Here is a 27242-nt window from a genome sequence, read left to right as displayed (position 1 = left end):
CAAGCCAGATTTTGTGAGGTAAAGTGACAGGAATCTGACACAATCTTTGCCTCCAGGAACTGACAAGCAGTGGGAAAATAAGGCAAAATCATAAATAACAACTAGTTCAAGGATCATTTTGACAAAGAAATCATCTGATTTCACGTGTTCTCTCTGCTCTCTTTCACTACCCCCAACAGGTTCCCTTTGCTTTTCACCTGGACTCTGGAAAAAGCTTTCTGATTGGATTCTCTGGCTTGGTTTCTCCTCTCTCCAATCCATCTTAAAACAATCACTGTACAATTAATCTCCCCAAAATGGTTGAGTGTGCTAATCTGACCAAGGGAAGGAGCTGGCAATGAGAAAGGATTTGAGCAGAGGAAAGACAGGAGGTGAATTCTGAAACAAAGTCCTGGAGGAAATGAAGGAAAACGGTATCAAAATCCATGTGGAAAAACAAGGTTTGGAAAGGAGTGGAGATTCTTCTCTCTCATTCTCAAATTCTAAGAAAGTGAAGATATAATGGAAATTTGAGATCGTGAAGAGGAAAATGTAAGGAGACTATTTCCTAAGTGAGAGTGTTAGAGCTTGCTTCAGGGCTTAAAAAGTGGGAACAGGCTTAGAGCTGCCTTATGGGAAGGTGATGGGAGTGGCCTCTATACGTGGAAGAATGCTGAGCAGGAGTGAGCAACCACGAATGTTGGATAGTGCAGATTTGTCATGATTTTCCCTAGACTGTTCAGTAAGCCCAGAGCAGAGAAAAGGAATGATTCAAGGTTATAAACTCTAAGGAACACACTAGGACATCCTAGAGCTCAGGGATATGGGGCATGAGAATCATAAATGTAGCCGATCAAGGCTTCTGTGGTCTATGAAGAGGGATGATGGACTAGGAGTAGAGGAGGCTGAGGGATGAAAGATCCTGTTGAGAACCCAGAGCAGATGTCAAAGAGAGCAAGAGGCTGAGAAAGGTCATTATAAAAAGGATGTGGCCAGAGAGAGGATGTTAGATACTTCCAGTCCGTGGTCCTCGTCTTCCAGAGTGTAAATATAATCCTTTTCCTAAAGACCAGCCCTTCACTTTTTTCAAGGAACCAAAAGTATGCCCCAGAATTCCATCTGTTATAGAGTAAATGTATGTTCTTCAGCAGTTTTTTTTTTTTTTAAATCAGCTGTGCTTCCCAAGCTTTTACCACATTGGCCAAGCTCCTCTAAGTGTATCTGACTGAAATGTGCTTCTATAAAAGAAGCTTATTGTTCCTGAAGTGGTTGGATCTGAGCAGAGGACTGTGGGACCTGCACCTGTCCTGGTTGGGCTCCATTTATCCATTAAAGGAATCTAAGATGGCACTAACACTTTTAGGAGCCACACCAATTACTGGCTGAGATGGAGCTTACTTTGCTGCTAACACACCCTAGGTTGTTTCTGTGACCAGTGTCCCCTGTTCCGTACTTGTGCACCAACTAGAATGCAAGTGTAGGATTTTGCATTCACCTTTGTTAAATTTCAATCTGTAAATTCTGACCTATCCCTCAAGCCAGCTGTTAGCCTTTAGAACCTTGCTTTCGCCACCAAAATCAGGGAGTGCATTAGCCATTCCTTCTGACCTTGCATCATTTTTTAAATTAGTTGAGATCTTGTATATCTTATCCAAATTGATTTGAATTTGGATGGGCCAGAGCCAAGTACAGAAGCCAGAGTATTACTACAAGAACTTCCTTCGGAGCTAATATTTACCTCCTAATCCATGTTCATTTGTTTATTCATTCAGTAAGTCACAATGTACAGACTATGCGAAAAGCTGGACTGTAGGTGGTGACAGATACACTCCTTGACCAGCTTTGGAGTTTATAGTGTAGGAAGGCAGATGGTTGATGAATGCTACAGAAGGGGAAATAAAGATGCTTTGGGTGCTGATAACAGGAGAACCTATCCCTAGAGTCAGGGAAACCCCCACCTGAGAACTGAGGATGAAGGGTGATTAAGACCCAGAGGGGTCAGGGGGGAAGAGATAGGAGTGTTCCAAGAAAAGCACACAACATCTGTTAATGGACAGGACAGAGTGACTAGGAGCACGTTCAAAGCAATGATGGTCCAGGATTGTGGGAGCATTAAAGGTTCAAAGGAAGGGGATTTTGGATGAAGCTGGATTGAAAGGCATGGGGCAAAGATGTGCAGGGCCCTGCAAGCCATCTTCTAATTTTGAGCCTTATTCTGAGGGCAAGCCATCGAACGGTTTTACTCAGAAGAGGAGAGTGGTATTTGCATATTCGAGAAGGTCACTGTGGTCTCTATGTGGATTAGCAGGAGGAGGTCAAGTGGATGGCAGGATTCTAATGCAGTGTCCAGGGAACAGAAAATAGACAAAGACGGGGCAGTTTAAAGAATGACTCACTTACAAATTAGTTGGGAGGAAGTGACTGATTTGTGTGTAAGGAGATGCGAAGAACGAGGAGGACAAAGGAATATGGATGACCCAGGTTTCTGACTTGAACATTTATGTGGATAGCGGTGTCATCTGAGAGATGAGGAGCCATGGTAGAGATGGAGCACTATTCTTGAGGTATCCACATATCCAGATACTTAGAGAGCAGCTGGACCTCTGAATCTGCAGCTCCAAGGAAGAACTGAGCCAAGAAAACAGATTTGGGCACTGTCAGCATCAAATATTGGTTCTCAGCCCTGACTGCAAACTGAAATTACCTGGTGAATTTTAAAAATATTCCTACACCCAGGCCCCATATCCAACAATTAAATCTGGGCCTGGTCATTGATTATTTTTTTGTTTTCTTAGTGATTTTAATGTCTATCCAGACTCTGAGAACCATGAATGAGAGATATGGGAAGTCATAGATAGGGTGGGGCAGTGTGGAAGAAAAAGAAAGTGGCATGGGACAGACCTCCTTTTAGGTATAACTGCTCACCTATCAACTCATTTACCTGAAGGCACTATCTAGCCACCCACACTTCCATTATTTACGCAACATTATAACTTCAAAAATATCAGTTCTAGTTTAGGACAGTTTTACTTTTAGAGAGGGCATTCCAGTTATCTACTGCTTCATAAAAAGTCACCCCAAAACTTTGTGGTTTAAAAACAGCAACCTGTAATTTTTCAACATTTTTGTGGGTCACGAATCTGGGAGGAGTTCAGCTGAGTGGGTCTGGCTTGGGGTCTCGTGTATGTAGATGGAGGAGCTAGTAGAGTCAGGCAGAGGAATGCAGGTGCAGGTGGGGTCTGGCTGGGCATCTCTCTGTATTTATGTATCTCAGCAATTCTCCGTGTGGCCTCTCCTTGTGGGCTAGTCTGGGCTTCCCCACGGCATGGTGGGCGTAGAACAGTTAGATTGTTTCTACGGCAGCCCAGGGGACCAGCACGGGTGTCCCAACTAGTAAAAAAAAAAAAAGCTGAACCACCTAGCTTCAGAAGTCACATAGTGTTACCTCCTTTTTACTGTCCTGGTCAGCTAGTTCCAAAAACCTACCTAATTTTAAGGGGAGGGGCACAGACCCCACTTCTCAATAGGAGAAATATTGTTATAGCTATTGGAGAATACAATCTACTCAAAGGGTTGAAAACAACAGCCACCACCCAGATTTCCTTCCATCAATTCTAGATCTATACCTTGCAAAGTCACTGTACATTTGAGGGAAGAAAAAGCAAATTAATTTAATTGTTGTTATAATACTAAATGAAAATTGGTATCTTAAAGTTATACAACTTCTCTAATTTCTAGAAATAACCTGATGACTTGTAGACCAAGAGATACTCACATGGACTTTTCTCCCATCTAAAGAAATAGTCAAGTTAAAATCAGATAACCAAATGTCTTAAATCTTTTAATTTAGTCCATGATAAATTTTTCATTGTAGAATTCTGACCTTTAATCTGACACTTGTAGGTTTAAAAAATATGTATCAAATGGCTGCTATTAGCAGCACTGGCCCCTGTAATCCACAGGGAGACAAGGAATGAGCTTCATACACATTTCATTTTATCCATTTAGCTAGCATGGATTCAGTGTCTCCCTGCATGTTTACTGTACTTGTGCTTGATCCCTCATATTTTCCCAGAACTGCCAGTTAGATTTGCACAAAACTTAGGGCAGGGTGAGCCCCTGAGCCCACTGGAAGCCTGTTTTCAGCCAGCCTGTTACACCCACACCATGTTAGGACTTGGGTAAATATTCTGTCTAGTTATTTTCTCTGATGAATTCCACATTTGGACTTATTAGTGAGGATACAACAAAAGGGGGGCAATGTTATTTTTACAGGGAATTTTGGTTTTGAGATTTTAATCAGAATAGAAAAGTAAGGTGCTTTTAATTGATCTTCTGCTTCTAATTTAGAATATTCAGTAAAAATCATTCCTCCCTTTCTTTGGAATTTAAGCTCTCCACTTTGGGGGAAAAAGGTAATTAATGAAGTCTATTTTCCCCATGGATTTTTTTCCCTCTGCTCATTCACAGAACTTTTCAGATAAAGAGTACCACGGAGATATAAGTCACTATTACCAGTTAATCAATACCAGAATGAAAAAGTTAATTACCCATTAGTCAATACCAGAATAGAGGAGTTAAATTAATCTCTAAATTATATCAACTTTGGATATTTCTTCATTGTGGCATGAAGTAAGGAGACTATCTGAACGCCACAGAAACCAGGAACACTCACTTTGGGGGAAGTGTACTTGTTCACCTACATACTATGTTTTAATTCCAATGGGTTTGACCAAGTCAAAACACACAGGCTGGTTTCAACATCAGTAAAAATTATCATCTGACTGATTAGATTTTGTTTTCCCCATAATTTAATGAGTTTCACTTGCTTTTCCTCTAAAAGCAGTAGAAAGTTAAAACTTGTTTGCACATTCAGCCTTAGTTGAAGAGCTGAAATTACAATCTCAGCCAATAAAAAAGCCAAAGGGGAACAAACGTCCACTGATGGATAAGTGGATAAAGAAATGTGGTATGTACTGCAATGGAATAGTAGTAGCATTAAAAAAGAAGGAAATCCTCTCATATGTGACAACAGGGAAGAATTTTGAGGACACTATGCTGAGGGAAATAAGTCAGACACATGACGAATATGGCATGACTCCACCATATGACGTATCTAAACAGTCAAACTCCTATAGAAGCAGAGAGTAACAACAAGGGTGGCCAGAGTCTGGGGGAAAAGAAAATGAGAAGTTGCTGTCAACAGGTATAAAGTTTCAGTTATGCAAGACGATTAAGTTCGAGGGATGTGCTGTGTGACACTGTGTCTACAGTCAACAATAACACATTGTATGCTTAAAGAGAGTAGATCTCATGTGAAGTGTTCTTACCACAATAAGAGAAAAACTGTTAACTTTAAGTTACATAACTGATCCCCATCATCATTTCAATACATTTTTACTGGTAATTATCTTCAAGGATTGAGAAGCAGAGTTCTGAAGGGTCTGTAGACAGTGTGGCATTAGAAATGCCCTACTAGTGAACAACAAATGGAGCATAGGGCTGGTTTAATCAAATTCCTTTATTTTACAAGAAAGCAGGTACAGAGAGGTTATGTCCTACTTTTGAATTGAGGCAGCTAATTTGTATCACAGCTAAGACTGACTCCATGGTCTCTGATCCACGACACAGTCCCCTTTTCCAGTCTTATAAGACACCTATAAGGTGGGAAGGACCATGAATTCACCCAACGTTAGAGTTGGAGAGGGTTTTGGAAATCCTCTACATGAATTCTCTCATTTGGCAGATAAAGAAACTGAAGTCCAGAGAGGTTACACAGTCTACCAAAGGACACAAAGTTTTTTCAGTAGAATGAACATGTTAGAAATAGACTACATTTTTAATAGAAAATGGGACCCACAAATCATCATTGGTCCAAGAAGTTAAGAACCCCTATACTAGTGGCAGTATGGCTCAGCTTGCTAAGGGAAGGAGGATTCTGGAGTTTGCATTTTAATTTACTAATTAACAATGGTTCTCAAACTTTCTATTAATTCTTTTCAATGAACATATAAATCTCATGCTTTTCTCTTATACGACTGAATTTCAAAATAGGTATTTCAATTTCATTTTTTACTATAAATGTTTGCTATATGCTCAAATATTGTGGTACCATGGAAATCTCTCTCTGCGGGAAGCGGAGCTGAACCCAAGCCACGCTCCCCACAGGATGCTCCCAGCCAGTGACTGTGATGGTACATGGTGGTGGAAGATCATTCCCAAAGGATACAGGACCCTTCCAGCCGACAGCTTTGGCCTCAGGACTCCCCTTCCACGGAAACATCCTTCAAACCACACTCCAAGCTCAGACTCTTCCTACCCGACTTTCCCTCCATCTCTGTCTTCTTTCAAAGACACCAGAGCTGCACACAGTGTGTAGACTCTCTCTGCTTGCTCATGCTTCCTCTCTCTTTTTATAAGCACTCCCTCCCTTCTCCTACCTCTAAGAAATCTCTTGCTCCTCTAATCATCTGGCATCTACCTCTTGGAGGACTCAAACAAACACAAACAGGCTTTTTCTAATTACTCCTGTCTTTCCCCACTGACATTCTAATGCTTGCCCCAAACCAGGGAGACATCGTCCACTCTTTCCTCCTTTCTTCCTCATGGCTGAGGACCTCCATTACAGAATCTTGGCTCAGTTATTTAGCTCTATATTGGTTAACAAATATTTTAGGGGCATAAAGTCTATGATACTGCTATTACAGGAGTCATTGGGTACACAACTAAATTAAAAGTCCATTTGTGTTTATAAGGAGCATGTAATCAAGTTGTAGAGAAATGATGTACAGAGAAAGAGAAGCTTTAATAATAACGCAAGCAGCACACTTTTAAGTGCTGAATCTATCTAATCTCATCTAATCTAATCTAACGTATCTGGATAGATTTTTAGTGCTCAAGGTCAGAAGAGAGAAAACCATTGTAGCCTTGTCATTTTTTAAAAAAATCTGTACCAACTGGATAATTTAATATGAAGGATCATTGTGAGAAACAGCTAGAGTATTGGTGAAGCGCCCATAAATTCCAAGAGATTGCCAACAGAGGTAACTTCTTCCCTGCTGCCCAAAGTCTTAATTTTTGGTGTGTTCTTGTATATTTTAGCTTTAACCATCTCTGTTTACATATACCTCTCAGCCATAGTGCAAAAGGGGCTCCTTTTCTAGCAAAAGGCTGGAAGCAGGGGGGCAGGAGAAGCCGAACAGAAACACTGTGAATTCCAATCATGTAACCTAGAAAAAGCAATGTGATGCTAATCCTGTAATAGTAAATTTCTTCTTATCCCCTGAAACTGATGCTGACATTCCCATTTATTCATTCAGTTCCTTTAGACTCCCTGTCAAATCTCTTCTAGTTGCCAAGCAACAATAACAGCAGTTCTGTACATAAGCATTAAGCAATAACTATTGTCAATGTTTCTCCTTCCTTTGAAAGGGAAATTTAATGACCCTTTCCTATGAGAAAATGATGACAAGAACCTGTCTGTGGTGAAACTTGGAAGCTGTTTGTGTGGTTTGTGTTTTTGCTGTTCGAATTCAAGGACTGGGCTCAACTGATTTAAACACTCCTACAAAATTATGAAATTAAGATTTGCCTCAAAGCTTGCGTGATTTGGTCTTTAGAAACAACTGTGTATCACACACCTGAAACTAATATAATACTGTATGTTAACTACACTGGAATTAAAAAAAAAACAAACACAACAGTGTATCATTAAAACTATTCCACATCCTATGAAATGAGTTCTCTGTTAAATGAAGTTAATATTTCACAGATGCTCTGATCCTGCTAAAATTTCTTTAATCAAATGCTTGGGTTTTTCTGATCATACTCCACTCCACATAAAGCCTTGAACTATATTTTAGTACTTTGTGAAAACACAGATCAAGATAGTTACAGGGAAAAAAAAGATAAAATGAGACATCTGCCCATCTGTTGAGGACAGACTCTAGGACACACAGTCTACCTCAGTCATCTGTAGAAATGTTGAGATGACCCTTCTCTGTCCCCACAGTGGACTAGAGGCTCTTCTATTCTTCCTTCTTCATTTTAATGACTCTCTATGATTACTGTTTACAACCCAATTTACCTCTATAACTTTACCAGCTCTAAAAGCTATTTACAATAAGTGGTATATCCCAACAAGTATATTCTAGACTAAGCTATTCCCCATTTCCATATCATTCTGTTTTCTAGCCTCACTTATTTTTTTGTGAAGCTTAGCAATAGCTATAAAAGTTTGAAAAAGTCAAGTCCAGTTTTATGTTCTTTTTCTCATTTGGGATTTTTATTTATTTAATTTTTTCTAATTTCAATTCTATGTGAGTTTATATTTTGAGTTCCAGACAAAAATGCTAATTAGAGCTCCTCTTCCATTTTTTAAGTTGTAAAATAAACAGATGAGCTCCCCAAGATCTTTTATAGTTTACATGATTCAGAGCTCATAAAGCTCAATTTGTATTTGCTGACTTTGTTAAGTGGTATTATTACCATGTCCAATCTACAGATTAGGAAACTGAGGCCCAGAAAAGTTAGGTGACTTGCTCCAGACTGCTCAGTTAGTAACTGGGGGGCTAATAATCTCTGCCTCTGTCTCCAAACTCCACAACCTTACCTCACTCGAGATCACTTCCCAAGCATACATGGTTCCCTAAAGTTGCATAGGGATCACTCTTTGTTGGAATTAGATATCAGTTCATAACTGGACAGTCAGCAAATATTTTGTAACCCCATTTTACAAGCAAGGATCCCCTCTGCTTTCCATCACCAAATTGTACTGCAGAATTGTATTCTATTTAAACTGATTTATAATAATGCATGAAAATATCTGACTAAAAAGTTTGCCTATGTCAGTTCTAATAATTTTTTCTTAGTTGACAATTACATATAAAATTTTATAAGTCAATTTAGCTTGATAATCTAGTGTTTTGTATGAGAAATAATATAATAGTAACAACTGAGCCCTATATCCTTAACTCATCCATGAGTTTCTAGTGTTGAACTTCCTAAAAAATATGTCATTTAGAAAAGAGTTGTAAAAAGTGATTATATCCCAAATAATAAGGTCCCTGATTAGTGTAAAGATTTTGTTCTGGGTATCTTTCCTCAACAAAGTGAGATATGGGGATTGTTTTTTTCTTCCTTTGGGTTCTTGGGTTCTTCTTTTTTTTTTTTTTTTTTTATTTCTTTTTTTTTCTTTTTTTGGTACATCAGGATATGACGAGTTTTACTCACCAAAGGACCTCATTTGTTATGAGGACACCTTCCTGAAGCCACCTGTATTTGACAACCATCTTATGAGGATGCTGCTTTTTTGCAGAACTACAGGTAGTCAGTCAACCTAAGCAACCCTACTTTCTGTTTTTAGAAGCAATTTAAAACTTGCTTTATTTAATAGCAAAGAGAGTACTAAAACAAGATGACAATTCCATTAGCCTATATTTCAGTTTTCAAGAAGGCCTGAGATTTTGCAAAATATCATGAATGGGAAATGTAGTCTCTAAAGAACTTAACTATTCAAGTAGGCATGTTCATTCATTCATTAGTCATTCATTTGTCTAACTGTATTTGGGGGTCAACTCTGTGTCAAATCCAAGAATATGAAGATAAGAGGGGCCCAATCCCTGCCCCCAAGGAGCACATAGTCTCATGGGGAGAAGACAGAGCTAACCATTGCAATCTGCATAGTGGTTTTGGAGCAGAATGCAGAGAGCCCTGCTGAAGCTAAAAGGAGAAGGGCAAAGAATTCAGGTAGGGCAGGAAGAAAGAGAGAGGGGATATTCCTCTGAAAGGGCTCCTGAAATGGAAGTGAATGAGGGCCAGGTGTCTGAGGAGGAGATGGAAATGACTTTTGCTAAGGCCTACAGGCAAGGAACATTGGAGGTCAGGATGGTGGCAGTGAAGGGGGTCTGTGGGGAAGTGCCAATAAGTAAGGTGCAAAAGAAGACAGGGTCAGATCTCAGAGGATGTACGTCACACTAAGGAGACTGAACTTTGATGGGAACGCAAGCTGGTGCAGCCACTCTGGAAAACAGTATGGAGGTTCCTCAAAAAACTAAAAAGAGAACTACCCTATGACCCAACAATTGCACTACTAGGTATTTATCCAAGGGATACAGGTGTGCTGTCGTGAAGGGACATGTGTATCCCAATGTTTATAGCAGCACTATCAACAATAGCCAAAGTATGGAAAGAACCCAAATGTCTATCAATGGATGAATGGATAAAGAAGATGTGGTATATATATATATACAATGGAGTATGACTCGGCAATCAAAAAGAATGAAATCTTGCCATTTGCAACTACGTGGATGGAACTAGAAGGTATTATGCTAAGTGAAATTAGCCAGAGAAGGACAAAAATCATATGACTTCACTCATATGAGGACTTTAAGAGACAAAACACATGAACATAAGGGAAGGGAAACAAAAATAATATAAAAACAAGGAGAGGGACAAAACAGAAGAGACTCATAAATATGGAGAACAAACTGAGGCTTGCTGGAGGGGTTGTGGGAGGGGGGATGGGCTAATGGGTAAGGGGCATTAAGGAAATGAACTCCTGAAATCATTGTTGCACTTTATGCTAACTTGGATGTAAATTAAAAAATTAAATTAAATTAAAAAAAAAAAGGAGACTGAACTTTAAGTCCAATGGCATTTCCAACTTAAATCGTTACAGTTATAATCCAATAATAGAAAGATATTTTAAAATAAAACAGCCACAGAGAGTGTCAACTATAAATTTCAGTTGTCTTGGATATTACACCTTAAGCTGTTATTTTCTCCTTTGGACTAAAAGCTGCCTGAGGACAGAAATGATTGCCTCAAAAGTAACTTCTCCTTTTCAATTCATCCAACAGTGGATCCACTAGAGGTAACTGATGAACTCATTTCATCACAAGGATTTTATTAAGTATTAATTTCCCACAGTGCTCCACTAGGTATTGTATAAAAATACTGCATACACCTGTTCTCAGGTCTCTAAAAGCTTATAATTTAAGACAAAACAGTTGTTATTATTCTTAATTTTCAGAACTAAAATGTCATTGCCCTGTGTGACAGATTGAGAAACAAACTAATCATAAGAAGGCCATAAATGCACTAAAATAAATCAACGTAAAATTATAAATGATCACAGAATTTTCGGTTGTTTATTATGATTTATTTTATTGAGTTGAGAGATCTATTAACCTTTTGCTATAGGAAGACAGAAGGTACTAATTGAGTTGGAGGGGCCCTACTCTCATTGTCATGCAGATTAATAACATTTACAACTTAAACATCACCCTCTTTCAAAACAATGCCAACGTTTTGATAAGTTACTGAACTGCAATAGCAAAAACACCATCTACTTTTAATCTTCATGTGCATATGTGACATTGATCATGACAAGTGGATTGGTGTGGCGTCTAAGCCAATGCAGGGAGCATTCACACAGAACCTCTGTGGTTGGGGCGCTGACAGATCGGCCTCCTTCCCTTACTGGCTGGATGTCACCTCTGTTTTGAATAAGACACTTTTTCCGGCTGAGCCTACAGTATCGCTCTATCCAACTAGCCATGTTTTGCAAAGAATCAATTACCATGACTGATTCTTTAAAGTGCTTTTCCTTCCCATAACCCAACTTTAGAAGCTGTTCAATCCATCCATCAACAGGCATTCAGAAGAGGGCTAACCTTTGGTCGGTACTCTGGTGCCAGACCCAACTTCTCAAACAGGGAAACACATAGTCTCACCCAAGATTAAGACTATGAGTCAGTAAGAATGTGAAGCCATGATATAAAAGGGGCACGTCGTTCTGCTATTGTTTGTTCAATACTCAATAAGTAAAAACAATTTCATATTAAAATAATATATGCAATATATTACAGAATACAATGGCTAAAAATTTGCGTTGATATCTAAGGTAACCCATGAGACTCCAAACAAATTATGTATTGTGGAAAATGGTTTTGACCATGTCCTCAGAGACCTGGGGTCACAAGTTTGTTCTCCTGCCCTGAGGGTATTTTGGTGGAAAACTGTGGGAAGCAGTAATGTAGTGGAAAGAGGACAGGCTTTAGAACCAGACACAGCACAGTCTGAACCCCTGCTCCTCCACATTTCCTGAGAGTCTGACTTCGACCAAGTCACGTCACCTTAAGCCCCCTTGTCCTCAGAATGTTATTTAATATGAAGATCTGTAAAATAGGTAGCACAGTAGTGGACAGAGCTAGGGTGAGCTCTAAAAAATACCACATAAGTCACGCTCCTGCTTAAAAGCTTTCAGCAGTTACTTTTGTCCTTGAATAAAGCCCTACATGGCTCTCTCTCAGGTTCTAAACCTTTTGGCGCACAAATTCCCTTTGGCGGTCTGGTGAAACCTATGGGGTCTTAGAATGTTTTAAATAAAATACATATAAGTATAAAGGCAACCACCATTCATATTGAAATAAAGTTAAAATTTAAAAAACGTATGCTACAGTAATATATGTGCTACTCTATTAACAAATTGCACAATGTGGCGGCCGTTTCAATAGCTATCGTAATTTTGAAGTAGTGAGGAACAAACATCTCAGGGTTGTCTGCAGCAAATGTAATTTGATATGAAGAGATCTGTGGTTTCTAGTTGTGAAAGTCACAGATACTCCTGCTGCAACTGTGGGTTTTTCTCCTTTCCCTGCATTCATAATCAAAGGAGATGCTAAATTTCATTTAGATGTGAGTGAAGATTAAAATGTGTTTTTTCTCATGCAAGTTTGTGGAGCCCTGGAGTCCACCCGTGGATCTTACGGAGGTCCAGGAACACAGATGAAGAGCCAGTATCCCACCAACACTGGTTCCTGCTGTGCTCACTTATCTCATCTCCCCTTCCCATCCCTTTGCCCATTACTTTCTGGCAACAGGGAGCACTTGATCTTCAAACACATTCCATTGAGCCCACCTCAGGGCTTTTGCCTTTCTCTCTGGAATCTGCCCTCAGGTCTCTGCACGGTGCTTCTTTCTTGTTGTCTTCATCTCAGCTCAAGAATCACCTCCTCTGAGAGGGCTGCCCTGACCAACCCCATCTAAAGTACCCCCTCCCACAGCCACCCTCATCGTTACACTATCTGAAATTATATGTTCTCTATTGACTGTTTCTCTGTCCTAAAGAGCAAGCTCCATGGGAGCAGGAACCTCCTCTACATGCTCAGAGCCATCATCCCAGCATCCAGAACAGTGGCACAAAGTTACAGTCCAACACGTCTTTGCCAAATGAAAGAAAAAACGTGGAGACTCCATTAGTGCTACTTCTCTCATCCTTCACACTATGTTTTAGGTACTGTGAGGATACAAGGAGATAAAAGACAAACTCTGGCCTTCAAATAGTTTATGGTCTAGTGGAGGTGGGAGGTAGCCCTGTGGAAGGTGGAGAGGACTTCTCACTCTGCTGTACAACAATGGACATATCTCTTCTAGGGCCTGAGTCTCTACAGTGCCAGATAAATGGCTTGGACAAATTTATTTCCGTGGTCTCATACCATGGTCTCATATGGTTCATGATCATGAGGAGCTAACAGTGCAAGGTAGCATATATAGGAAGTGAGGGGTTTTGACCCTAAGGGGAGGAAACTTCACAGAGATGGACAAGACTTGGAAGGGCTTTGAAGTGTAATCAGCCTCGAACAAATAACGAGAAGGGGGATTTTCAGAGTCATGAACTTCCAGCTGAAAGAAACTTTATAGGTTATCCAGCAGGACCACTAGGTAATGCTATGGACATCTCTGTATGAGGCCATTTCTGGAGATGTAACATAATACCTCAGCCCTCAGATGTAACCCAGAATGTGGCTGAGAGTATGAGCTGTAGAATGGCACTACCCGGGTTCAAATCCCAGCTTTGTAGCTTACTAGCTATGTAAATTGAGGCTAATTGCTTAACTTTTCTGTGTCTCAGTTCTCCCCTCTGTTAATAACAACAGTATTAACTTCACAGGGTTATGGTCAAAATTAAATGAGAAAATGAATGTAATATGCATTAACACACATTTAGTAAATGTTCCTTATGATTCTTTCTGTTGAATGTTTTTTTAAAAATATTTTTTAGATTTATTTTTGAGAGACAGAGAGCGAATGGGGGAGGGGCAGGGAGATGGAGACACAGAATCTGAAGCAGGTTCCAGGCTCTGAGCTGTCAGCACGTAGCCCAATGTGGGCCTCGAACTCACGAACTGTGAGATCATGACCTGAGCCGAAGTCAGATGCTCAACCGACTGAGCCATCCAGGTGCCCCTGCTGAATGGTTTGCTAGCATGTCAAACTTACTATGTATCCCCCAAAACCACTTTTCTCTTCTTCCACTGCAATTGAATTTTTACTAGCTAGAGACTACATTATCCAGTTTGTGAAGTTTCTATAAGCCAATACAGAAATATATCGTACCTTTTCCTTGACATTCACATGAGTATTGAGTTCAGCCATCTTGCTTCTAGTGGAATAAGCCCTGTAAAGAAGGAAGAAAAGATTAAGTCTAAAGTTTTAAAATTGATGTCTCAATGTGTTATTTTAATGCTCTCTCCCATGCTGAAATGCTCTCGTTCAGCCATAATCATAAATACCATTTTAGAATGTAAAAATGCTTTCAAGCTAAGCATTTGTCTTAGATATGTTCTAAAAGCATATTATAACTCTAGAAGACAATGTAAAATCTTTTATTCATACTATATTGACACGAAAAATGACAAAGATAGATGGGTATGTACCCAAACTGTGTTTTTTTATTAAGTAAAAGAAAGGTAGTCAAAAATAGTGAGAGGAGGAAAAGCATACCTATTTTAACTAAGCATTGTCATCCCAATCCTTGCTGTCCCAAAGCTTTTATTAGCCGCTAGTTAATTTAACAAACATTTATTGAGTCTTTCCTGCATATACATAACTATACCAAAGCACTCGAGGAAGAAACAGGAGAAATGATTCCAGATTTAAACATAAACACTAGACATAACAGTTTTTAAACTGGCTTTTTCACTTATCAATATATGAACAGCCTTCCAGATCAATGCATATATAACCCTTCACCATAATTTTAATGACCATAAATTCATGATCTCTATCAAATGGAGTCTTAAAATTGCCCATAATCTTTGTTTCCCTAAATTCTTTAGGCTTTCTACGGCTGGTGTCTAATCTTTTTTGTGAAGTGACCCACTCAGAGAAGATCTATATTCTTAATAAGAAGCAGTGGTGTTTTCTTTCTTCTCATCTGGTCTAAACCTTTCATGATTATTATGGAAGACAGATCTTAAGTCTTTAATAGTTTCAATCTCTTTTTGAAATAGAACATGAATGACTTAAATGGCCAAACAGATTGGTTCAAAAATTAGCAGCAGGACAGGCCAAGGTATCGATATACTTCCTCTTTGCATGTTTTACACTTTTTGTCAATCAAAAACCCCTGAAACTCTTTCTTATATTCTTTTTGACTTATGCTACAATGAGTGCATCTAGAGTTGATACATTTCAGGGATAACTTCCAAAAATTCTCTGATTTCTCCTCATCATTTTCTTTTAAACCTAGGTCTTAAATAAAACATAAATTCAGATCTATTACATTTTGTTGATTCAGGATGAAAGCTTAGCAATATGTAAACTTTATTACCCTTCAAATAGGAATCCACATATATTATTATGCATTATCAGACATTATAAACAATAGGATTTCATTCTTGTAAGTTTCCAAATGCTAATGCCACTAACACATGCATTTGGGCACACTAACAGGCTAGACCCTGCGTACTCAATCCCCAGTAAGACAGCTCCTTCCCAAATGCTCTGCAAAGAGTGTCTGTCCCATTGAATACTCCCAGTTAAATAACTGTCCCAAATGGTAAATTCTTTTTTTAATATTTATTTATTTATTTTGAGAGAGAGAGAGAAAGAGAGAGAGAGAGAACCCTAAGCAGGCTCTGTGCTGTCAGCACAGAGTCCAATGCAGGGCTCAAACTCAGAAACCATGAGATCATACACGAACTGAGCCGAAATCATGAGTTGGATGCTCAACCGACTGAGACACCCAGGTGTCCTGCCCCCACCCCCCACCCTGCAAATGGTAAATTCTGTATTCTCTGACTTGGCATATGGGAGAAAGCGAATAGCTGGCAAACAATACCTGAATTTCATTCTCATTTATTCCTGCTCCTAAGAGTTGCTAGGAAAAGAGAACGGGATTATTTTCTGATGATCTATAACAGTGAAGACAGATGGCATATGAGGTACAAGGACAAATAATCAGGAGTTTTTGTTGATAAGCCATAGATGAAAGTGGAACCTTTGATCAGTCATCACAACACCTGCAAAATGGTCTACAATTATATTTGAAAACATCTGGATGGTTGATTTTCTTATTCAAATGGGAGTTTAGGCATGTAAACATGAACAGTACATATATGGATTTTTCTGCATGGGACATTGTATGCCTGCCTGTATGTGTATGTAAGAGAGAGAGACATTGTAAGAGGGAACAAGGATGGGGGAGGGAGGGGAATATATAGATTATACCTATGGAACTATGAAGGATCAAAGGTGACAGCTGGATTTGGTACTATTTGTTAGGATAGATCTGTGAGCCACAATTCCTTTCATTAGACTAGACTAGCTAAATCTTCTGGACACATCTAATCTTGCCATTATAGATGTGTGAAATCGGATAGAAAAAAGTGTTGTGTTTTTGTTTTGCTTTGATGTCTAGGATTTGGGTGTGAAGCATTTCTAAAGCTGGAGTGTTATAATCCACAGAGAATCAGGGAAGAATTTCATTGAGGACAGAAAATTTCTGAGATCTGAGGAAGTGGCAAAACTGAATGGTGATCTGTATTTGTAGATGAAATACACACACACACACACACACACACACACACACACACACACACACATTTCTTTGGCAATTCCCTTTCTCTTTGACCTCAAAGTCTAACTCAAGAAGACTCTTCTTTGGTAGTGGTGCCAGTAAGATTAATTACAACATTTTTGTGTGCGTGTGTGTGGAAGGAAAAGCTGGCTCCGAGGGTGGAATGGGGCTATTACAGGTTTCTCAGACGGAAAGAGAAGATAATTACAGGAACCGTTCTTTGCTCATTTTACTCCCTTAATTTTTTTCACCTGTGTGGATCACTGCCTCTAGGCTCTCCCTTCCAGGTGGATTGCAATGCTCTCTTTACATCAAGGCTTTCTGCTGGCTGGTGTATAACAGAGAGATTGGGGAATCAGCTACAGTTCTGGTTATGGAAACTAGATGGAGGATTTTAATCTAAATAAAACTTAAAGAATTAAGAGTTTAAATGGCTAGACAGTCAAACAGTTCTATTGATAAGGACAAACGTTAGGGCAAGGTTGATTATCAGTGTGCTGAAGGTCCTTGTTAAATGTCCACACCCTCGGTTTGGCACTACCTCTGGATTATTGTGAAGCACACCTCACACTGGCATGGCATCATATGCCCATTACCCTTCCAGAGCCGACTCCCTCTCCGCTCTGAAAATGATACTATGCTGTGCCCCTATTCTGTTGGGATTCTGTGTTTTGCTACGAACTCTTTCTGGACAGTCAGATCAATTTGATCCGAATCTTAATTGTTTCACTTAGATAGTTAAGATCTTTTCCTCCACTACACATATTGTCATCTCCTCCAAAGTAACAAAACAAGCCCAGAGACTGACAACTTGAAATCCCAGCCCTTATAGTTGCAGACCCCTGAGTTAATCTGAGAATCCTTTAATGCTGTGAGTGATAGGTGTTTGGGACCAACACACCTCACATCACACATGGTGACACACTTGGTAGCTTATCACTACTGGACACAACTGATGACCATATCCTAACTTACTTTGATCAAAAGAGCTTTTAAATCCTGGTTTCTAATTCCTACTATCACTTAAAAGTGTTCTCAGAACTGACTAGTGACTAAAGCCTAATCATTCAAATCTGTAAATACATGTTCCATACATATCAATCAATCAATATAAAATTAAAATAACCAGAAATTCTTGATATTGATGTAACATTTCAATAGCTTAGATGTTGCTTGAAATTTTTTTCCTTAAAGTTGTACTTTAGCTTTTAGTAATAACATTACAAACATACATAGATGCCATCTAAGTTTTATATACATCCCAGAGAAATATGTAACAAATAGTTATATATTATACATTATATTAGTTATATATTACATATACAAATAGTACCATATATATATATATATACATATATATATATATATTCCAAAGTCAAAACTTATTAGGAAAAGATATCAACCCCAAAGAAAAGAATTTCACAATTTATCACCAATATATCATCTATATACTTCTCCAGTGTAAAATTAATAACCCACAAATATGGTTACCAATCACTTCATGTGCAAAGTTATATCAAACTGTACTACTCATTATGCAAGATCTTACTTAATATACATTAATGACAGTCAGAAAAATCTATTAGCTTATAACAAAGATAAATATTCTTTATGAAAAATAAACCTGAATAGCAAATATGTTTCAGCATTTCTAATTAATACAATTCAGTGAAATTTAATATATGTGACAATCTAATCAACTACCAAACTCTGAGTTTAAAAAATGTATGTATTTATAATGCTCACACAATCATATTCAACATAAAAAGTGAAAACAAGTTATTGAAATGCCAAATTGCTTTCTGACTCCGTTTCCCTCATGTTTTACTGGGTAGACAGTAATAAAGTTTCACTTTTGTTTCTCTAAAACCTATTACTGCTCTTAGAGTCACTTTCTTTTTCCCAGGTATGACATCACTTTTCTTGAATTGGATTCAGGAAACCAGAGGTGATACGTAAGAAAAATTTTAAAATAACGATTTTAACAATTTTTTTCAAGATCATTTATGCAAAGTTCTCCCATGATCTATAAAAGTATAAAGGTCACAATGCATAATTAGAGCTGTTCACAGAGTATTTCATAAATCATCATAATATAGCTGAAGGGGATAGGTTAAGTGTCAGACATCCTGACAATAAGGTGCAGAGTAGGTAAATGAGCAAGTTGATAGAAGATGGGGATCGACTGGCTTTCTGGCTGATCATGAGAATCACCTGGAGAGCTTTTAGAACCAGAGACTCCTGGGCCCCAATGCCAAGTGGTATGGGGGGTTTGAGGCCTGAAAAAAGCAACCCCCCCAGGTCATTTTCATGCAAAGCCAGATTTGACTGTGGCTAGACTGCACTGGAATGTGCTGGGGCTATAAAATATATCCCAGATTTCAAAGACTTACTACAAAAAAGTAATGCAAACTGTCTCAATACTTTTTATACCTATTATGTGTTGAAACGATAATACTGGACATACTGGGTTACATCAAATGCAACATAAAAATTAATTTTACCCATTTCTTTTTACCATTTTTAAAAAATTTTTTAAATATTTTTTAAGTTTTATTTATTTATTTTTGAGAGAGAGTGAGTGGGGGAGGGGCAGAGAGCGAGGGAGAGAGAGAGAGAATCCCAAGCAGGCTCTACGCTGTCAGCGCCGAGCCCGATGTAGGGCTCGAACTCACACACTGTGAGATCATGACCTGAGCCGAAACTAAGAGTTGGATTCTTAACCGACTGAGCCACCCAGATGCCCCTCTTTATACCTTTTTAAAGGTGACTACTGGAGAATTGTAAATGGCCTATGTGGCTTACATTATATCCCTACTGGAAAGTGCAGTCCTGGAGCAGCTGTGCTGAAAGTTTGATTCCCAGAAGAGCAGTATCAGCGGCATGTAGGAACTTGGTAGAAGTGCAAATTCTCTGTCTCTTGCTATAGACAGAATGAATCAGAAGCTCTGGGGCAGGCGCACAGCAATCAGCATTTAGCCCTCCCCATCCCCACCCCTACCCCCCCCACCCACTCCCACCCCCCATCCTCACAGCAGGGCATTCAGATGCACACAAACTAAGCTCTGAGAGCCACTACTCCAGAGTCTCCATCCTGGGAATATGAAGAAAGGGCCTCTTCCTTGATCTCAATCACTACACACAACGGATTCTTATAGAAGCCTAGAGAGATAAATGCGGGCCCAGTTTCCCACAAATTACATTAAAGAATGATCTTTCCACCAACATACTATTAATAATAATTAACACACTTACGGGGTAGTTATAATGTGGGGCACACTAAGTACTCAACACATTTTTTTTCAGTTAATGCTCCCCCTATAAAGTAAAAACAATGATTATCCCCCATTTCACACATGTGAAAGCTGAGGCATAGGAATTCAGTAATTAAGCCAGAGAGGCAGGGCCAGGATTCAAACCCAGGCGCTGACTCTGGAGTCCACTTAGAGCACCTCAAAGTCATCATAAACAAGTTATGGGGCTCAGTGTATATGAATTGCAGCAAGAATTCTGCAAGAATGGAACCCATCCCAGGCTTTGGCTTCTCAGGCCAGGCAGGCATGTGATATATGCCTTGTTATCTATGCAGGGCATACAAACTGCAGAGCAAAACTGCTAAACTCACACAGGAATGGACAGGAATATACTTGTTATAAAGAGATGGCTGTTTTCCTGCGGCTTCCTACCTCAGACAAGAGTGTAGAAAGCTGCATTTAGCGGGCCCTGAGCCAACAAAGTGTTTCCTTGGCTCTCCAATGCTGCCCAGGGGCTCCATGACATTCCAGGGCCTAATGTTTTAACTGCTTCTTCTTTCTAAATTAAAGTAGTTACAGTGTCTACGTATGTGACTTCGGTACAGCCTAGACAGTGTTGTGATCATGTGGGTAGCTCCTGAGACATTTTCTCATGGCTGCCTCAGAGAGAAGAATCAGGACTGATCTTGTGAGCTGGAAGTCAATCCCTTGATGTGATTGGCGGAAGCAGAAAAAGCTTCTCAGTCAAAACAGAGTGTCCAACGGTCTCCCAGAGTGCCAGTTCCTAACCTGTATAAACTTAACAGACATCTGCATTTTTACTCGGTTTATTACAGCACGCTATTACCTCTGGAAGAAGGTGCACTGTAACAGATTAACTTATTTTACTGCACTGGCTCTGAGAGAATGACAAACAGGTCAGGTAAGTTTTCAATAGGTCTGTCTATATGGGGCACCACATCCTTATGGACATCTGAAGAAAGGTTCTAGATCATCACAGTATATAGCATGAGGGCCTCAGGTCTCCAGCTGTAGAACAAGAGGCTGGAGTTATAAGGGAAGTGAAATAATTTTACCTATGCCCTTCTGAGTTCTTACCTGAGACCCCTCTATAATAAAAGGCAGATTAACAAGGGAAAAACAAACAGAAGTTTATTAACATGTGCACTCACGTATAGAAGGGAGGTATGCAGGGGAAAGTGAAGCGCTCTCACCGTGGCTTAGAATTCAGAATTAAATACCATGTTAACAGGGAAGGGGGGGGGGGATAGGCCTCTCAGAGGACAGCAAATGATTTTGAGAAAAGACGAGAGATCTGATAGTTTGCAACCAATGTGTTTAGGCATGACAGGAGTCAACAGTCTAACTTGGTTGACAAAACTGCCAGAGGGAAGTTCAGAGATAGTCTCTCCCTGCCTTTGTTGTTTTTCAAATGCCGAGAGCTCACGATAATCAATAGGTCAAGGTGGCATATTTTGGTAGTACGTCCTGAACTCCTACAATCACGTTTTGGGGTGGCATATTCTCTACCCTTCTGAGTAGGACCTCTGTGGCCCTTTTCAGTTCTCAGACCTTGCAAGTCTGTAAGGGCCCTGGGAGTGAAGGGAGCACTTAGCAGCTAAGGCAGCAGAAAGCTAAAAATCTACCTGAAAAAAAAAAAAAAAAGCATGGGGGCTGTCTCCAATGTACTAGGCTGTCTTCCTGTGAAGATCACCTTTAAACTGGTCACGGACTAACTGTCCAGTCCCCCAAGCATGACCAGGGGTACTTGCATGCCAGCTGAAGAGGGAAATAGTGTTCCTTCTATGAAACTGGGGCTTTGCTTAAATTTAACGTTACATAGGTTCTCTGTTGCTTGACTTTCCTGTTGCCTGAGCCCTCTCTTCTGTTTTGTGCCCTCTTCCCTTTCCCTCAGTCCTTTGCTGCCCCTTATCTGGTGCTGTAATTACTGAGGTCTCTTATATTCCAAGTGCTTTAGCTCTTTCTTCTGTGGTTTAATTCCCACAGTTTAATAAAAGTTCTTGTGCAGTGCCTTGTTCCTTAGAGGAAAGCTGCTTTAATTATTAGGAATGAGGACACATAAACAATGAAACAGAGAATGGTGATTAAAATATGAATTTCATATAAAGATACTTACCTAGACTTTTTTTGTTTAATTTTGCTAATTTGGAGGGGGAAAAAAAACCCTCAAGGTTGCATTTTTATTCAAAGACACTTCAATGTACTAAACTCACTGTTAGAACAACTTTGCTGAAAAGCATTTTAAGGGCAAATGTCAGAAAAAATTTCACATTTAAAAGCCCAGGCTCTGCCTCTTTTGAAAGGCAGGGTTAGCCTTTGGTTTAGAAATGTCACTGCCTACGAAGTTCTTTGTGGGGGGAAGAAAGAAAATTGAATGTTTTATTTAAACAGGTCATTAACAGTCAATACTTATTTGAAAAGGCCTGCTTCCAGAGGCAGATAAAAGCTTCCAATCACTTAGAATATCACTTGAGCGCATCTAGGGCAAGATGTGCTGATGCAAGTTTCAGACCTCTATGGGAGAACGTCTTCACTCAACAGCCCCACAGCGGGGGTAGGAGGGCAGAGTCATCCCAATTGTGCGCCCTTGTATATGCTGCACACCCAGAGCCAGCAGAGAAGAGCACAAAGCACACTTTATGGCCGGCCCAGCTTTGAATTTTTCCATTTTAGTACTGGCAAAGGCGTATGAATGAAGATTAACCATTTTTGCATAAAGTACCAAACCACCTCTCCACGCCAGCAGAGTGTAAATGGAAGCAAAAGAGCAAAGGGCAGCTAAACTGAATGCGGCAGATCTCAGGCACTGCAAGCACACGGGGTGGGTGTGTGGCAGGCTTTATTAGCATTCAGCTGTGGCAAGATTTTCCTATTTAATTTGAAATGATTTCATTTCATAGGTCTTTGACAGCTTGAGAATATAAATAAATGCCTTTTTCTAAAAGTGACCCAACGCTGGCTCCTGGAAGGCTCTGCTTCTGATCGAGGGGCTTTCAAGCAAACACGTGTTTCCATAGAGATATGGGTGACCGGGCCTGGTGCGAGTACCTACTTGTACCAGCAGTTCAATTATGTTTCAAGATGCAGTGATGTCAGCTCAAGTCTTTAAAACATGCCCATCCTCAGAGAAGCCTCTGGAAAGGTGAAGTGACTGGCATTATGAGGTTCAGAAGAAGAAATTCTATCCTCTCCAAGCACGCCATAATAGTTTCTCTTTCTGCAGATTATGCTAGTTTGCCCCCCATACCCCTACTGCCCATTGAACGAATCTCTAATCCCAGAGGGGTATGGACAAAAAACCAAGCAAGTTCTTCGCACACCTGAGCACCAAGTACCTTACACAGACTCCCCAAATGCTGAAAAAGAACACACTTTCCCTCTCTTCCCTTGCTCCCAGTTCTTCAACTAGCCATGGGCAATCCCTACAGAGAGGGCGATGCTTTTTCTTATTATCTGACAAACATTCGCTAAACACCTTGGATGTACCTGGCTCTATGGGGAATGCTGTCAGTGGTTACAAAGTAACACTTACTGAACTCTTACTGTGTACCCGACACAGCACTAAGCACTTTTCATATATTAACCCATTTAATTCTCATAATAACTCTATGGAGTATACTATCCTCATTTTATTAAAAAAAAGAAATGGAGTGACAGAGAGTAAGCTACTTACTCAAGTCACACTGCTAATAAGTGCCTGAGCTGAGCTCTCAGCTTGGACCTCCTGATTCCTTCTATTACTGGATGGAGACAGATGTATACACAAAAACACAGACAAGAGCCAGATGAGGAGGTGGTGAAGGAAATCAGAGTGTGGACTCAGGAAATCAGAGTTGGAATTGAGCTGGCTTAAGGTTCTGGGCAGGGCTCAGAATCAGGACTGTGGTCTGCTCAGCCTGCAAGTCTCCTGGCAGAGACCAGGCATAGCGGAGGGCTGGAGGCATGCTTGCAGTCAGCAGGGGCTGTATACTTTCTTAAAACTTTTTATAGCAACTTTATAAGGAAAACATAGATATTCATCTCTCAAGAAAACATGCATTATGGTTCTGCAATATAACTCCAGAATGGCAAAGAGAAGTCCTAACTAAACTTGGCAAAGAAAGGCTACACGTTCAAAGCCAACTCGGGAAGCTGGCTTATTTGTCACGGAATAAACACCGGTAGAGAAACCATCATCTTTTCAGTGCACAGTCTGGTTTCAAAACCTCTGTTCCAAGGAGCTCACAATATTCCTAATTCATTAAGTCAGAACTCTTTTAGGAAACATTTAATGATTTTCTCAGAGGGGCAGAGAAAGGTTTTTCCTACTGTCTTGAAATGGCACTGGCACTGACTGAGTAAAGACAGTAGATGTCTACCTTACATGTACTGGCATTTGGTGGGAAAGGAATACTAGGAAACTGAGGCAGTGCCTCAATATCCAGCAGAAGAGAACCCACCAGCAGCCAGCCCCTCTAACACAATGACACCAACCCCACCCCCACCCCCAAACTCCTGGACATAATTACTCCTGAGACTTTCCAACAAAATCAACCTCAACTCACTTTTTAAGGCTTCCTGGTGTGTTCTAAATCAGCTCCCAGCACAAAGCCCAAGTTTCTGGCTTTGTCAACACGCAGATAAACTCTGTTCCCCAACTGGCCCACCTTTATCAACACGTTTTTACCATGACCAGTACGTCATCGCAGTAGTGACGCAGGTGGAGTCAGAAACAGGGTAGGTAGCCGGATCCCAGGTGTGGCTGAGTAACCGGCAGTAGGCTGGTGGCCTCAGCCACCTGAGGCTCAGAAGGACTCACCCTCTGAGAAACGGCTTGTTCCCTTTTTGTAAAACCGGCCAGTGCTTTTGCCTTCAGGTCCCTGTTAGTGAATGCCCAGTTCTTCATTCTTCTTATCTTAGGGAAGGCGTAACTATAAGACTGAACTTGCAACCTTTACACTGACTGCCCCAGAGGCTAAGAGACAGTACAGGCTGGGACTCCAGTCATCATTCCAAAGGTCAGTTTCTGGGTATGGTCATCTGCTAAAGGCTTCTAATCTTCCTGTGACACTAGTGCAGCATATGAATCAATTAGCAAACATTCCTGGCACTATACCCTGAGGCTTGCTCTCTCCCCTCCCCCTTCTAAAACCTGTTCCTGGTGTTAGGGGTGCCTGGGTGGCTCAGTCAGTTAAATGTCAGACTCTTGATTTTGGCTCAGGTCATGATCTCCCAGTTTCTGAGATCGAGTCCCAAGTCTGGCTCTGGGCTGACGGCATGGAGCCTGCTTGGGATTCTCTCTCTGTGTCACAATAAATAAACAAACTTAAAAAAATAAATAAATAAAACCTGTTCTTGGTTCTAGACCTAACTGGAAGCATCTGTTGGCTAATTCTGCACTAAATGAATAATGTACTACCATGTCCACATGTATATACATTTTACGAGGGGTCATGCTCTTGCTCAGAGGAATGAAGTTCTCATGGTGAACATTCAGTCTTTACCAGTGAAAAGCTAATGTGAGGTGTATGAGGGTGGGGATAACCATGGGTGGGGGGCTGGAGGGCAGAATGGGCAAGGCTTTCTTAACTGTTACATCTGTTTTGCCTGCAGGCAAGTTAGTCCTATATATGTTACCTCTGTTTGCTGGTCTGATTTTTAAAAACCCAGCCTGTAAGTTCAACATGTTGTCAGAAAGGTGCTGTTTCTCTTTAGGGTCAGGCCTGTCTTGGTCCCCGCCATGTCAGTAACCACCCACAGGCAAAGTCACCAGGGAGCCCCACCCCCACCCCCAGCTGGCCCTGTGGCAGAGTGGCAGAGGCATGTGCATGAATTATGGTGCTTTTTACAACGTGCATAGCATCTTGGGCCCTTAACTGATTGCAGAGAGGAAACTGCCTATTTTCTGCTATTCAGCTTCTTCCTTATCTTCTTATGCTAGAAAACAAATAATTACAATTTACCAAGTTTGAAACTCAATTCTGCCTCTTACTAGTTTTGGGATTTGGGCAGATTGCTCCACGTCTCTATGCCTCTGTTTCCTCATCGGTAAAATGAGGATAATAATAATAAGTACCTCACTGGGTGGCAATGAGGATGAAACGAGTTCATATTTGTAAAAGTGATAAAACAGTGCTTGGCACACACAAAATAAATAGAAATAGAGAAATAATCTCACTAGATTCCTCCATAGCCTGTGTGGTTGCTTTCCTATAATCCTCATTCTACAGATGAGAAACTAAGCCTTAAGAGGTCACGGTCATGCATCTAGCCAGTGAGGGAGCTGGCCCTTGAAACACAACCTTCCAAAGACAAATTGCCCTTATATGTCTACACTCTCCCTAACCTCCATCTCGGACACTGCCACCTTACAGGATGGGGGAAGCTCTGGAGGGGAGTGGGTGGCAGACTAAGGCCCGAATGCAGCATTACTAAGAAGGACGCAAACTCTCAGGGCTATGTCCACAGGGTCATTTGTTTTTCATGTTCTTTTTCACGAATACCTCTTCCCCTAGGATGGATTGGAAACTCATGCCAGGTCACAGTTTCTGGCCATGGGGATAGCCAGATGTGATCAGTGCTCTGGTGACCAAATTCATAGCTAAGGTACTTGTCTTCAGAGGACAATAAACAATTACAATATAGAAAGAGCAAAGTTCAAATAAAGCCTTAGAGCTAATTAGAGAACAACTTAAAAATTACTAAATCTCCTTTTATACATTCTGATTTCAGGTTAATTGTATTAAGATGGATAAAAAAGAGAGAATTAATATGATTTTAATGCCCTTGGGTTTATTCTAATGCAATCACAGATAATAAAAACTCATTTTGACCATTTTATGATATGCTAAAAATTCTACAGGTCATATTTACTATCTTAGTAAATTTTCTTTCAATTTCTAACTGTAATAAAAAATAGAAATCTGTCACCTGAAATATGCTGTAATGGGAAAATTAGTAAAGTCCTTTAAAGCATTTCAAATGTACAAGATATTAATAGATTTAATGAATTACAAAAAGAATCCCTTCCCTCTAACAAGCCTATCTCTGATAAATTACACTTCTTTCTCTTTTCCAAAATACCTAGGAGAATGCCTTTGATAAGTAAATGTTCAGGAAAGACGTGGAAAAAAGAGGAATAAATG

At 40.1% G+C, this 27242-nt stretch overlaps 1 protein-coding gene across 10 annotated transcripts in view; it reads right to left on the bottom strand.

The window, feature by feature from the left end:
• Positions 1 to 27242, bottom strand: part of SPATS2L (spermatogenesis associated serine rich 2 like) — a 165486-nt gene that overhangs the window by 68588 nt on the left and 69656 nt on the right. For 8 of the 10 annotated variants that reach the window (XM_053215532.1, XM_015077968.2, XM_053215535.1 and 5 more), the window contains one exon: positions 14380 to 14440. In XM_053215532.1, the coding sequence (XP_053071507.1) occupies positions 14380 to 14418 (39 nt within the window). In that variant the 5' untranslated portion in view covers positions 14419 to 14440. Of the gene's footprint in view, positions 1 to 14379; positions 14441 to 24662; positions 24723 to 24916; positions 25195 to 27242 lie in introns of those variants that run through there. The other 2 variants (XM_053215533.1, XM_053215534.1) reach the window with 2 other exon arrangements.

The sequence above is a fragment of the Acinonyx jubatus genome, chromosome C1, assembly GCF_027475565.1.
Source record: "Acinonyx jubatus isolate Ajub_Pintada_27869175 chromosome C1, VMU_Ajub_asm_v1.0, whole genome shotgun sequence".
In the NCBI taxonomy this organism is placed as follows: Eukaryota; Metazoa; Chordata; class Mammalia; order Carnivora; family Felidae; genus Acinonyx; species Acinonyx jubatus.
This window is presented reverse-complemented; position numbering and strand designations above follow the sequence as displayed.